The sequence below is a fragment of the Mesoplodon mirus genome (genome assembly GCF_964341445.2).
Source record: "Mesoplodon mirus genome assembly, chromosome: 7".
NCBI lineage: Eukaryota > Metazoa > Chordata > Mammalia > Artiodactyla > Ziphiidae > Mesoplodon > Mesoplodon mirus.
Window position 1 is genome coordinate 94,192,081 of NC_138983.1, and position 15,117 is coordinate 94,207,197.

Below are 15,117 nucleotides of genomic sequence, written 5' to 3' on the forward strand. Positions count from 1 at the left end.
CCAAACACATCTTTCCACCTTGCTCATGCTATTCCCTCTCCCTGGAACCTTCTTTCCCAGGAAACCCTGACTCAGTGCATCCTCTCTGCAACTCCCCATGACCTTTCCTCTCTCCTCCACGGCAAGAGGAGCTTCTTTATCTTCTGGGTTCCTAAAACCCTTTGTAGACACCCTTCTAATCTAGCCCATGACAACATAATTATTTGTTAATTGCTTTGTCTCCCCCAACTAGACTATGAGGTCTTTCAAGGGGAAAGCCTGAGGTCTGAGCTTTTTAAATCATTAATGCCTAACATTATGACAGGAACATGGTAACTGTTTAGAAAATGTTTGATAAATGAATGAAGGTTTGCCTGCTAAGCCTCTGCCAGAAAAATGTGAAAAACAGAATGTAGTTACACCAACATTCCACTAGAGAGAGGGAGGTAAAACTTTATCCCCTCTAGTGTAGCATTTTAGCCTTGTTCTCAGTCAGGTGAATATAATCTGATAAAATATTTCAGTTTTAGGCTAGGCCTAATATAAAACAACCTCTGATAAGCTTGAGGAAACATAATTATTACAGGTCACTCTATGCCAGGCTCTGGGTTTGACAATGGATAGTTCTTCTGGGTACAGATGAATAGAAAGTGTAGGCACTATATATAATAGTGTTTTGCATTTTCAAGTTATGTAGAGTGCATTGAAATACATTACAAAGCTTTTCTCTTTTCAGACATAATCTCGTTATCTAAAACATGCTCCACCTAGAAAACTCATTGCTCCTTACACAATAAACGCTGTGGAATCCGATGACTACCCAGCTCTCTAATTTCCTGTTGCCCTATATCCCTCATACCCTGTCTTGAACACACACACATGCTGTTCATGAAGTCAGCTGAAACAACTCATACAGCCTAAAATCTAGAATCTAGATTAATCTCAAGTTCAATACCGATGTTCAATGAGCGTGACAGGCTGACAAACGCTCAAAGGCAGCAGATGACCCTCCCCCACCGGCCCCCAACCCCCAGCAGCACCAAAACTCTGACTGAGCTGCTTCCTTAGCACCCAGCATCTATCAGTTTAGCATTTATCACAGTGTATCGTAAGAGTCTGCATACTTATCCATACCTGGATGAGGCTGAGGGCTCCTTGAAGAGGCTGGAATGGATCTTATTCTTTCCCCCAGCCTCAGCTACTAGCACAGCACCTGGCACGTGGTGTTTAGTACATTTTTTTTAATGAATAAACAAGCTCATTTCATTATACAGGTAGCGAGAGACTGATTTCTGCCAGCACTCTCAGGAAGAGGCTGGATGGCTTTGGGGTGTATACAGACATGTATGCATACATGTGGTGGAGGAGACTGTCTGATTTGAGGCATCTAGGAGGAGACAGATGTGTGGGTGCACACACACCTTCCCCAGAATCTTCCCAAATCAGTAGCTGAGGTGTCGGAGCTTTCATAATTAGAGAGTCATACCTTTGGATTATTTATGGCTCCCTGTCAACATATCTTGAACACATGTGCCCTTGTTACCACTTATATTATCACATAAATTTCAAAACTCAAACTTCCCCAGCATCTGATCTGTATCCTCAAATTGTGCTCCTTCCCCACCTTCCCATCCCTGCTCTGTTGAGAATCTCAGATAGACTCCTGTTTACTTTCTGTGGTTTGTATTAGGACATAGTTTGTCTTTTCAAATACATCACTATATGTCAAATATGCTCTTTCAAATCATGTACACCATAATACTTGCAAGGGATTAAAACACATCAATTTGTATAATTCCATGAGTTCATAATGATACTAAAAATTAAAAAAAAAAAAACTTGATTGGTCAACATGAGAAGATCCAGTGAATTGACTCCTTGTGTTGAAAATTAGTAAATGAAGGGAGAGAATCAAGCATTTCTTCTGCTTTTCCTATACAAACAGTACCACTGGGTAAGCAAAATTTAGGGGAAGGAAAAGCTTGCTTTCATAGAAATAGTCCAGCAAGTAAGTGAAGAAGAAATGATAGAATTAGAATATCACCTCATGATAGAATTAGAATGTGACCTCTAATGAATTAACGAATTTAGACATTGACTACCAATGACTGGTAACATCACAAAATGAAAGACAACCAGACGGTATACGCCTCCTGATGGAAGTCTAAAATATCAGCTATAATGAAATCTGATCAAAGTTCTAAATCCCACAATGTATTCGCGAGAGACACAGAGAACAGCAGAACATGTTCAACTGACAGTGTAAAAAAAAAAAAAAAGACGACATTTATGAGACAATCAGAAATCTGAATACTGACTGGTTACATGATGATATTAAATAATTGTTATCATCTTTTTTTTGAGGTGAAATAGTGCCATTGTAGCTATGTTAAAGAAAGAACCCTTACCTTTTAGATATTTAGAAATAAATATTTACAGATAAAATAATACAATGTCTGGGATTTGCTTCAAAAATAATACAGGGGCGGGAGTTAGGGGTAGTGGGTGGGCATACCTTGCATTGAAGCCGAGGGATGGGAACATGGGAGTGTATTATACTGTTTTGTCTACTTTTGTATATACTTGAAATTTTCCAAAGAAAAAGTTTTTAATAAAGAAAAACTAACACTTTTCTGAATACTCTGACCATCTTGTCTTAAGGGACAGCCACCCCCCTCCCACCCCTTGAGATCGTTATCCTAGGGAGTCTCCCCGAATTGAAAATACCCAAGTAACATTAATTCATCAGCCTCTCTTTACAAACTAGTATAAAAGATTATTTCCTGGATTGTTTTTACCCCTGAAAATACTGAGTCCCTGAGGGCAAAGGGCAAAGACAACCCTGCAGGAGGGAAAGGGAAGGGCTGAGCGTGAGAAGAAGAAAGGGAAGAACAAATTTTGCCTTTATTACAATTTTCCCAGGGCCTTCACTAGTTGGCACATGCATCTTCTTTGTGTGGGTTTTACTAAGAGAACTTTCACTGGAGGCATGAAAAATATGTTTCAATTCCGAACTCTCAGGTTAAAATTTCACAAAGCATCCCCTTTTATGTTGTCAAAGGCTAATATAAATATTTTCAGAAGCGGGCTCAGTGAGCCAATGATGAGAGCACTTGGGTGGAGCTAGGGCACAGTTGTGTCTGAACCTGGGAACAGTCTAGACCTGTCCATAGGACTACAATGACATGGAAAGCAGGAGAGAGTAAAGAGTCACATCAAGTGCTCAAGAGTATAGCTTTTTATAGCAGATCTCTGGAAGAACACCAAGAAACTGGTTGCCTCTGGGGAGGGAAGCTGGGGCACTTGGAATAGGGTGGGAGGAGAAAAAACATTGTATGACTTTATTGTCATAGCCAGGTTATACTGTGGATGGTGCCTTAGAATGTATGATGACATTTGCAAGCAGCCTTTTGTTTACGTAAGTGACTGTACTTTTTATCTTGAAATGAGACAGAAGACACATGTCTGTTTGTTTCTGGGTTCCTTGGCTGGGCCATCTGCTGGCACTACCTGCTGTTTGCATATTTTCTTGATACTCCCTCCCCTTGCCTCCGTACGCCACCCTAAGCTCCCAGAATCTAATTAGGAGTAGATGGTCCCCAGAACGACAAAACTAGGATTTTAATAGTTGTAGTGCGACTTCTATAGTTGTGACATGGTATTGGACAAAGCTCCAATTCTCTCACAGACGCTCCTCTAATAGCAGAGGCAGTGAACACTATCTTTGATGGCTCCTATTTTACCTTAAATATTCAGGTGAATTCTGTGGTTTATGATTGACATTGTAAGTTACTATTAGAAAAAAAGTGTCTCTGTGTTTATCCTGTGGTTTTTGTTTTGTTTTGTTTTTTCGGTACGCGGGCCTCTCACTGTTGTGGCCTCTCCCGTTGCGGAGCCCAGGCTCCGGACGCGCAGGCTCAGCGGCCATGGCTCACGAGCTTAGCCGCTCCGCGGCACGGGGGACCTTCCCGGACTGGGGCACGAACCCGCGTCCCCTGCATCGGCAGGCGGACTCTCAACCACTGCGCCACCAGGGAAGCCCTATCCTGTGGTTTTTAAGTATCCCTGCACACTCTGCCTGTCTCTAGAGTATTAAGTCCAGTTGCGCTGTTTTGGCCTCTTTGTTTATTGAGATTATTATTTACTTGCATTAAAATGTACCAATTTCAAAGGTACAGTTTGATTAATTTTGGTAATTGTATACCAGGTGTAACCACCACCACGACCCAGATATAGAAAAGTTACTTACCCTTTAAAAGTTTTCCATCCCAATTTGCCCCAATTCAGTTTTGAGACACTTTATTGAGTTTGACTGCTTTCTCTAACATCGACTCTCCGGGTGATTTAGGAAAGTCACTTTACCTCTCTGGATGTGTTTTTGCTTTTATAACATGAAAAATGCCAGAACAGATGTGTTACCAAGGGCCCTTGCAATACTTTCAGAAAATGAGGGGGTAGGGTAAGGGCGGGAATCTCAGCCTTGCGTCCTCATTCTTCACACAGCACACGCACGTGGCAGATCCTAGTGGGAAAAGCCTGTGGTCGCATCAGAGAGAATTAGGTTTCCATCTCCTCTCTTGCTAATGTGTATGTAACTTTTTGTAAGCATCAGCTTTCTCATCTCCGATATCAGGCTTATTAACAAGGCCTATTTGTTTACTGTTGTGAGGATGAGTTGAGATGCACCGGCAGCCTTAAATGTTAGTTGGTATTTGTATTATGGCATAATAGAAAGGCACTGCATTCAACCATCTCAGTTACTACACGTTTATGCAGGCTGATTCTCACAGCCACGCCTGTCGTACAAGCGCGACGTAAAGCGGGTCTGCTTTATGGCACCCTGCTTCCGCCGTAAAGCGCCGTTGGCAATCCCGCGTGAGTGGGTTGACGAGACGACTTCCAGGTGAAAAACGCGATTCTTGGAGGTTGGCTGACTTGACGTCTTCCCCATGGTCAAACGCGGGAGCCGGAGCCGGAGCCGGAGCCAGAGCCAGCTGCTCAACTCCCTAACTAAAAAGCAGAAGAAGCATCTAAGGGATTTCGGCGAGGAGCATCCCTTCTATGACAGGTATGGAGAGGCGAGGCTGGGACCGGCGCTGCCGGCGTCCTTTCCCGGTGGGAGCCCGCGTGTCCCCGCGTTTGGTCCGCCGGTGCCCCGGGGGTAGTGACAGGGCAGCTCCCGCCGCGTGCCACGCTGCCCCGGCGCCGGCCTAGCTCGCCCGGGGATCCTGGCGGCTTCCCGCCTGAGATGGGGTTCTTCGCCGGTCTTCCTACCCTTTGTTGAGCCTGTAGTTTGATGCTAGACGGCACGCCTCCTGTGTGGCGACTGGGCAGAGATTTTATAAGCTTGTGTTCGTTTTCTATGTTTTTAAAGAATTGCTTGGGGGCTTCCCTGGTGGCGCAGTGGTTAAGAATCCGCCTGCCAACGGAGGGGACAGGGGTTCGAGCCCTGGTCCGGGAAGATCCCACATGCCGCGGTGCAAGTAAGCCCGTGCGCCACAACTATTGAGCCTGCACTCCAGAGCCCGCGAGCCACAACTACTGAGCCAGGGTGGTGCAACTACTGATGCCCGCGAGCCTAGAGCCCCTGCTCCGCAACAAGAGAAGCCACCTCTCGCCGCAACTAGAGAAAGCCCGGGCGCAGCAACGAAGACCCATAGCAGGCCAAAATAAATAAATTAAAGAAGTTAAAAAAAATAAAAAAAGAATTGCTTGGGGGCTTCCCTGGTGGCGCAGTGGTTGAGAGTCTACCTGCCAATGCAGGGGACACGGGTTCGTGCCCCGGTCTGGGAGGATCCCACATGCCGCGGAGCGGCTGGGCCCGTGGGCCATGGCCGCTGAGCCTGCGCGTCCGGAGCCTGTGCTCCGCAACGGGAGAGGCCACAACAAGAGGCCCGCGTAGCGCAAAAAAAAAAAAAAAAAAAAAAAAGAATTGCTTGGGACCCTCGACATCACCTATCTATTCAATGACCATGAGGAAAGTAATGTTTGGGTAGTTGTGGGTTCCTCTCTAAGTGTCCAGACTCTCAGTTATGATCTTAGTGCTCATCCCACCCCTTTGGGCTGCTTTATCAACAGTTAGAGGGATAGTCTACTTAAGAAACTTGCTAGAAAAGGTGAACCCCGAGGGCTTTTATTTGCCAAAATTTCCCATCTTTTGGATGAGAGCCTGTTACTGTGTGACTGTAGTATTTGTCATGTGGTCTTGTTAGACTTTTTCATTCGTCTCTTATTATCTATTTGGCATATCCTTCCAAAACCTGTCCAAATGCATATGGAGTTTTTACTTGACAATAGATATAATGTATTTATAACGGTATAGTCTGCCATGTTCATTTAAAGTTGTACCATTAGACTTTTCCTAATTGCTACATACTAGTAGTTAAAGTTTAACATTGCCTGTTTCTTCTCAGGGTTTCCAGAAAGGAAGCAAAACCACAGACTTGTCAACTGGTAATGCTTTATACCTTCTTTATGATAGTAGATTCTGGACTGTTACTTTTAAGATTATATATGGTACTAAAGTTTGGCTACATTTCCACTCTCTTTGATTTTAGATGTAAGCTATACTTTAGTAATATTGCTTAGTTTTAAGTGCAGATGTCTGTTAAAATGCCATTGTGATAACTAATATAGTATAGAGTATGAAACTGTCCTGAGAGATTAGCCTGTTAAGGAGGCTTACCAGAGGGCTCTTGGTGAATCCTAAGAGGGAATGTCGTGTTTGCTTAACATAAAATAGAGTGCAAAATCATCAAAGGTCTTATTTCATTACCACAGACTCAGAAATAAAGTACACTTTTTTGTTGTAAGTTTTCCTGTTGCTCCTTTAAAGGTGCCAAATGTCTGACACATAGGTTAGATCGCCTTATAACCTAAAGCTCCATGTGTTTAGTTTGCTGTCTTCCCATGTGGAACATGAGCAGTTCAAAGAAGAGGAAGCGCTTCTAGAATCATAGCTAGATTAGCTGTTTTAAACAAATTTGGTGCTAGGTTTGGTTGAATAGATAGGACTGCGTATTTGCAGAAAAGCTAGTTTTTATCTAGAAAAGTCTGAACTTGGTTCCACTGTGGACCTGATGATAGTCGTGGGGTAGCAACAAGAACAGTATAATTTTTGTTTTTAAAATCCCCATTTTCCTTTTAGTCAGAGAGTTTATAGATACTTCAAGTTCTGAAAGTGAAGCATAGAGTGAACCAGAACAAGTTTCTGGTTACAACAGACTACTTGCCACATTAAAGGATGTCTCCAAGGAAGATGAGGAGGAGGAAGAGGAAGAAGACAGTGTTCTAGATGAGACAGAAATGAATCTTGAAGATGGCGATAGTGACGTCATTGTGGAGGAAGAGATGGCAGTAGAGTCCACTGACATGCAGAAGAGTGAGTGTCTTTGATGTGGGTTTATCATCTTTGCAGGGACCACAGACAGATTGCCCCAGGGGCAGGGTGCCTTGTACCACAGAGCTGGGTGAAAGCACGTGGATTCAAAGCAGAGATTCTTAACATTGTTGGGCTCTGTGATATCTTCCAGAATCTGATGAAAACACAGGACCCTGTGGCCATAAAAATGCAGAAATGACATTTTTGCTTGTGATTTCCAGGATTTCATCAATCCTACTTCAAATTCCCCTGATTGGGAGGAAAGGGAACATAATTCTGTTTTTGTAATGGTCTCAATTTATGAAAGAGATTATTGTTCCTGCCTTAGAGGAACCAAGTTGAATGGAAGATAGACATAAAATATACAAAACTTTTCAAGCATCAAATCTGAATGGAACCGATAAATATAAGGTGTTAAAGAGATGCAAAGTGGTCACATGCTGCCAGGGTGAATGAGGGGAGGCTTCAGAGAAGAGCTGGGACTGAAAGCTTAAAGGGACTCTGTCTCGCTCAGACATCTAGGTGACTACTGTTTTTTAAATTATTATTAATTAATTTATTTTGGGCTGCATTGTGTCTTTGTTGCAGTGCGCCGGCTTCTCACTGTGGTGGCTTCTCTTGTTGTGGAGCATGGGCTCTAGGCACGTGGGCTTCGGTAGTTGTGGCACACGGGCTCAGTAGTTGTGGCTCACGGGCTCTAGAGCACAGGCTCTGTAGTTGTGGCGCACGGGCTTAGTTGCTCGGCGGCATGTGGGATCTCCCCAGACTAGGGCTTGAAACCACGTCCCCTGCATTAGCAGGCGAATTCTTAACCACTGTGCCACCAGGGAAGTCCCCATAGGTGACTTTTTTTTTTTTTTTTAATGGTTTGCTGTTTTTTTGTTTAATTAATTTATTTTTTGTTTTATTTTATTTTTGGCTGTGTTGGGTCTTCATTGCTGCACGTGGCCTTTCTCTAGTTGCAGGGAGCGGGGGCTACTCTTTGTTGCGGTGCGCGGGCTTCTCATGGCGGTGGCTTCTCTTGTTGCAGAGCATGGGCTCTAGGCACGCAGGCTCAGTAGTTGTGGCACTCGGGCTTAGTTGCTCCTCAGCATGTGGGATCTTCCCGGACCAGGGCTCGAACCCGTGTCCCCTGCATTGGCAGGCGGATTCTTAACCACTGCGCCACCAGGGAAGCCCACCCATAGGTGACTTTTTAATTTAACATTAAAATCAACTTTATTGAAGTATGAATTACATTCAACAAGGTGTACCCGTTCTAAGCATGTAATTTGATAAGTCTTGACAAATGTGTATATCTATATTGTCATCGCCAAAGTCAAGATACAGAACACTTCCAATACCTGCAAAAAGTTCCTTCTTGTCCTTTTACAGTCAGTTTCCCAGGCCTGGCATCAGGCAACCACTGACATGCTTTCTTTCACTATGTATTAGTGTTTCCTATTCTAGAAATTCATATGAATGGAAGCATACAACAAGTACCCTTTTGCACGTGGCTTCTTTGGCTCCTCATGTTGTTGTGACTCATCCGTGTAGCTCATATTAGTAATTCATTTCTTTTTATTACTGGAATAGTAGTCCGTTGTCTGAATATATCTGGGTAACTTTTTATATTCTATTATCTTAATGCCTCTTTGCCTTACTGTATTTTTTTCTATACTTTAAGGTGTCACACACCATTCTTAGTATTTTCATTCATCACTTGTACTCGGATAAAAAAATCGTTGCCTCAGACTTAGGGATTGTTTTAATTTTGTTGGTTTTCCAGTTTTCTTTCATGTTTTAGGTTTTTAAAAATGAAAAGTTTGGCTTTTTAAATTATAAAAGTAATATACATTTACTGTAAAAATTTAAGAGGGTAATATAGTTAACGTATATCTCCTCCACCCTGGGATGAACACCTTTAACATTTTATAGAACCTTCCAGACTACTTTTTTATGGATATATGAGTGAATATATATTTGTGTGTATGTGCATAATGGCCTCATACATTTCTGTAAGTTACTTTTTTCTTTAATAATATAACGTGTGTAACTGTGGGTTACTGCAGCTAGAACCCTGGTGTCCAAGCTCCCAGGCCAAATCTCCTTCTACTACATTACACTACCATGGGGAGGTTTAAAAAAGAAAGGGAAAGTATGAAGGGTGATTTTTCCATAAATTAAATCCACTTGAAAAGGCGCATTTGGAGAGTCAGAGAGTACTGATATTGTTAGAAAGAAGAAAGGTTGAAAAGCTGGTTAAATCTCATTCAAAAGAAATCCATATGTACCACATTGTAAAAAAGAGAAGGAAGACGGCATTCATGATTACTGGGCTGGCAGGGTAGGGGACAGTTGCATGCTGGGGGTGGCTCTCGTACTGGCTCTTCCACTCTTCACACTTGTGCTCGGCCAGGGCCAGGGACCGCTGAGGGAGATCAGAGGAGAGGGTGGTGCCTTGGGGGTTCCAGGGGGTTGTGCAGCTGGCTCCCTTGCCACCCAGACTGCCCCAGGGTTCCCAGCCCCAAGGATTATGGAGCATCCCCACACCTGTTTGCTCTGCAGTTGCTGTCCTGCACGCATTTTCTCCTCCAGCACTTTCTGCGGTGTCTCCTTGGCCTTCTGCTCATAGCTGTTTTTCTGGCCTTCCATCCGTAATAGCAACTTATTCATTCCCCAAGAAGTGTATTTCTGTAAATTTGAGGCAATTCAACAAATACACGTTGACCTACTGTGTGCTAAAGCCTGAGCCGGGATACAGAAATGAAAAGAAATTGGTCCTTGCCCACAGGGCAGAGATGTCAGTAATCTGGTGGACCTTCTTCCAGGCTGGAGGCAGGCAGGGAGAGTCCCTCAGGTGATGTGAGAGGTGAGTGGGGATAAAAAACTGCCCTGGGCATGCTGGGCATTCTCCCCTAGGCCTTCCACAGGCATTTGAAATCCGACATTTCCAAAGGGAAATCATCTTTCTAAACCTGCTCCTATCTCAGTGGCCAGCATCACCACCCACCCAGTCTCCCAAACCCTAAACCAGGGAATCATCCTTGATTTCTCTCTCACCTTCTTCAAGGAATCAGTTCATCATCAAGCTTTGTCAAGTCAGCGTCTTTAACGGCTCGTTCGTTACCTGTATCCTCTATCCCTACTGCCACCTCCTTAGTTCAGACCCTAGTGACACTATTATATGGATTATATAGAGACTATGTGTTATCTTCATGCCTTGCCTCCCTTCAAACCCTTTTCAGTCCTGCAGCTAGTCTAAAACTTAAATCTGATCACATCACAACCTGCTTAAATCTCTCAGTGGTTCTCAGTGTTCTAAGAATCAGGTCCAAACCCCTTGGCATGGTTCCTACTTACAAGCCCAGACTTTCATCTCATGCTGCCTCCACGCAAGCTGAACTGCTTGTAGGTCCCCTAAGCACTGTGCTTTTCAGCCTCTGCCTTTGCCCATAAAGCTGCTTCTGCTTAGAGTATCGTGACCCACGCTTCTCACCTGGTTAACTTCTACCCATGTTCAAGATGCAGCCCTAGAATCATAAATTCTGATAAACTTGGCCAACCATACCTACCCCCCGACTCTTTATGGATTAGGCAGTTTTACTGGTGTTCACATAGTATCTGTATTTCTGATCTGTGGACTCATCTGTCTCCTTTAAGGGATTGTAAACTCCTTTGGGGCAGGGAGCATTTTTTAAAAAATAAAATTATTTTTGTAGGCTTGGGGATCTGAACAATAGTAAAGTCAAGTTTTAAAAATGAATACATTTGTATTTTTAGAATTTCTCCTGGCTTCAAGGTCAAAAAGAAAAAGACACAAGAGCAGCTTTGCAAATTCACTGGGGGTCTTGCCTTTCCAGTGCTTTTCATTCTTACGCCCTGTGATTTTTGGGAAAGCAGGAGCCTTTTACTGTCGATTCTGGGTTACCCAACTGGGTAAGAGATAGTCTAGATAATGCAGATTTAGAGTTCAATATCAAATCATTTCCATTTAGCTTTGGAGTCATCTGAAAATTTGGATTTAAATGTTGAGTGGGTCTTATGTTCTTGGAATTGTCATTAGAAACCAGATACAGGAGTTACTGGTTGAGATCATACATGGTTATGTCCAGGTTATTGGACTTAACCATGCTGGTCACTGACCAGCTTTATCCCCCTTTGAAAACGAGTAGACTGGCATTCTGGATTATATGTCAGTCTCTTATGAGCTTGGTTGGCATTACTGAAAAAATAAAAGTTGTGGATCCGCAAACCCATAGACTCTATAGGCTATGTTCCCCTGCAGAATTCTAACTACACGGCCACCTTATCTTCCTAACATCAAGTGGGAGCAGTCTGGCCGGTCCATCTCGTTCTCTTGATCTTGAGTCCTCTGCAAAAGACATCCCCCTTTTCTGCACCAGCACGTACGTCACAGCCCTGAAGAAAGTGTAGACATCTGAGATACGTTAACAGTGGGGGAGGGCTGATATCCCGTGAACAGACACATAAATGCCTGTTAGACCTGGAAATTGAAAACCAGAGAGGCGGGGCCCCACTGGTTTTGGCCCAGGCCACCAGCCCCTGGTGTTCCCAGCAAAATGTTCCCAATGTGGGAGTTTGAGGAAGCAGGGAAAGGCAGGTGGTGTGAGTTTATTAGGACTTGAGGCCCTCAGCCTCGCACTGAGGCCAGCTGAACCCCCAGAGCGTGCTTCCTGCCCTCCTATGGGCTGCTACTCCTAAAGGTACTTGGTTTCAACAGTTATTTGTGCATCAGATTAAAGACTGAAGGGAGAGGGAACAGCAAGCCTAAGTTCTTCATATCATACGCCACCTCCCTTTCTCTTCTTATTATATAAGCAATTCATGTGAAAAAAAAATAAGGCAAGCAAAACAAAACAAAATTACCTGAAGTCTTGCTATCCAAAAGTTACCATTAGTATTTTGGTGTATACTTGTTCCAGATTTTTCTTTATTTTCAACCCTTCATTAAGGCCATTGTAGTCTTGACAGATGCTGCTGGCACAAGCACTTGAGATGAGGCTCCTCTTTTTAAAATACTGTATTTGCATTTGGCTTAATTTGTCTCAGGCCCTGCCTTGCCTGGTCCCCAGCGTGGTGTTTTCTGCTGCAGTCTCTGTAAATTGGAGTTGGGGTGATGGGGCGGTCAGGCAGGGCTGTGTGTATCTGTGTCTGTATGAGGGAGGGCGGGCACACTTTCCAGTGTTTCTGGGCAACAAGCAGGCACGCACTGCAGTTTCCTATCCCTCAGGCCTGGGCTGTGGAGACGGGAAGTACCAGGAAGGGGTGGACGACCCCGACCCAGCTAAATGGAAGGCCCAGCTCCACTGTGCGCTCAACAAGAGCAGGGAATTCAACCTGATGTACGACGGCACCAAGGAGGTGCCCATGAACCCAGTGAAGATATATCAAGTGTGTGACATCCCCCAGCCCCAGGGCTCTATCATTAACCCAGGTGAGGCCCCAGCTGCTGGGGAGAAGGTGGACAGTGTGCCAGGTTCCGGGCTGGACCCTTAAAGCGATAGTCGACTTGAAAGTCGCCTCGCTTACAAAGTTGAAGACTGGTAAATAAAGCAAGAAATGCTGTCCCTAGAAAGAACCCAGAGAACAAAAGATATAAACTCAGCACAGTCTTCCTGCCCACCCAGTGGAACAGTAAAGCATTAGAAAGAAGAGGGGGTATTGAGTTCTATAAAAAATAACTTCTCTTGGGACTCAACACTGAGAAGAGAGGCCAGGTAGTTTAGAAGAAGGAGGGCTTAAAACTTAGAAGGTCTGAGTTATAAACCTCGGTCTTTCCATTTCACTACTTGTGGGACATTGAATCAAGTCATTCAACGTTTTGAGCCTCAGCTTCTTCCACTATAAAATCTGGGTTCTCATCTTTCCTGCGTATTTCAAAGGCTGTTCTAAGAATCAATTGCCATGACATTATGAAGGCTGTTAAGTTCTCTTTATAAATGATGGGTAAGTGATCATTTAATTTGTATGGTATTTTTCCTAGGAGAATACCACCTGATCCCTATATTTACTCAATGTTTAGCAAGTTCCGACTAAGAGCCAGATAATTTAGACTTGACCTCCAGTGCATCTAGTGAGGCTCTGCCATGAGGGAAGGGTCTGTCTTCACAGTAAGCTTATAAAGGAGAGAAGCTGTGCTCCTTGGGTCCTTAGAAGGGATGCGAATGTGTAGAAAGGGGTTTAGAGTAGGAATTAAAAGATTTCTAGGAGAAGGGAGTAGGGTCTGCAACTCCTGGATAGGGGAGGGGATGAGAGCTTGCACTGGGGCTCCGTAGGAGGAGCTGGGAGTGGGGTGAACACCCTTGGTTCCCACTCTTTGGCACTGAGGGTGCACACTGAACCCAAGGAACCTCTGTGCTGGCAGTGCCTAGCTTGAACAGTGGGTCAGCTGCAGGGATGACAGTGCAACGTGAGCGCCTCACTTTTAACCTTGGTGTGTGTGTGTGTGTGTTTCTCGGGTAGGATCCACTGGATCTGCTCCTTGGGATGAGAAAGATAATGATGTGGATGAAGAAGATGAGGAAGATGAGCTGGACCAGTCACAGCACCACGTTCCCATCCAGGACGCCTTCCCCTTCCTGAACATCAATGGTGAGTGGGGTGGGGGGTGGGACCGAGGCATGGAGAGGATGTAAGGGGCTTTGATTTTGCAACCGTTGACACCATATCCACCATTGCACTGGGAGCAGCGACCAGGCCCTGGGGCCAGGCTGCCAGTCTGTTAGCAAGTCGGAGTCATAGGCAAAGGAACTCCGTAGGCATAGTTATCCCAGTGGGGTGGCTTCTAGGCAGAGAGAGCATCTTCTGAATCTTATGTGATAATTCGGAGAAATTAAAAAATTAAATTCATTCTCAATCCCACATACAAATACACAAGCTGTTACAAATTTTGCTGATTTCCTTCAGGCCAAGTGCAGGGATCCTTTTCGTGAATTGTAGGCAAACTCTTCTGCTATTTCCCTCGGTACAAATTTTCTGTCACTGCCTTAACAGCCTCTGCTAAGGCTGTATCATGGGAAACTTGTGGCTCTACAGCTCTTAATACTAGGCTCTGATACAATTTCTCTACTAGAGACTTTTATCTTTTTTAAATTAATTAATTAATTAATTAATTTTTTGTGGTACGCGGGCCTCTCACTGTTGTGGCCTCTCCCATTGCGGAGCACAGGCTCTGGACGTGCAGGCTCGGCGGCCATGGCTCACGGGCCCAGCCGCTCCGCGGCATGTGGGATCTTCCCGGACCGGGGCACGAACCCGTGTCCCCTGCATCGGCAGGCGGACTCTCAACCACTGCGCCACCAGGGAAGCCCTATCTTGTTTTTAAATTGACTTTTTGAATTCAGCTTCCCAGGAAAGATGCGTTTAGAGGTTGGAGGGTCCCTGTGAGACAGAGCAGATACTGCACCTCCCATTGCACGTTCTGAGGACGCTCAAGCACAAGGTGAAGTGCTCTTCCACAGCATCTTCCCTTGAACTTTTCACTGACGTGCTCGTAGTCATATGACGTGCATTCAGTTGAGTAGCTTTTCACTACTTTTCTAAGTTCCATCTGGCTGCTAGGGTCAAATGAGATACTTTTGCCACCTAGAAAATTTAGTATATCCAGATGATTCCTGTAGGATTTTGGAGTCCCCTTCCCTAGGTGATGCCCCTTCTTTTGAGAATGAGGAAATGACTCTTACCTGTCTACTTGCCCTCCTTCACTTACCCTGTCATTTATAACCTTGCAAGCAAGTGATGAGTCAAGACAACGA

General features: G+C 44.4%; 1 protein-coding gene and 1 pseudogene across 2 annotated transcripts in view; one reads left to right on the plus strand and one right to left on the minus strand.

The window, feature by feature from the left end:
• The window catches only part of LOC309807669 (interferon regulatory factor 6-like), a 1,069,421-nt gene that overhangs the window by 1,053,935 nt on the left and 369 nt on the right, over nt 1-15,117 (plus strand). The window contains exons 2-4 of the mRNA XM_082627518.1: nt 6,393-7,360; nt 12,594-12,797; nt 13,826-13,954. Of these exons, the coding sequence (XP_082483644.1) occupies nt 7,285-7,360; nt 12,594-12,797; nt 13,826-13,954 (409 nt within the window). The 5' untranslated portion in view covers nt 6,393-7,284. The remainder of the gene's footprint in view (nt 1-6,392; nt 7,361-12,593; nt 12,798-13,825; nt 13,955-15,117) is intronic.
• LOC309808885 (centrosomal protein of 78 kDa-like) overlaps nt 1-15,117 on the minus strand; it is a 525,691-nt pseudogene that overhangs the window by 60,569 nt on the left and 450,005 nt on the right. The window lies entirely within an intron of this gene.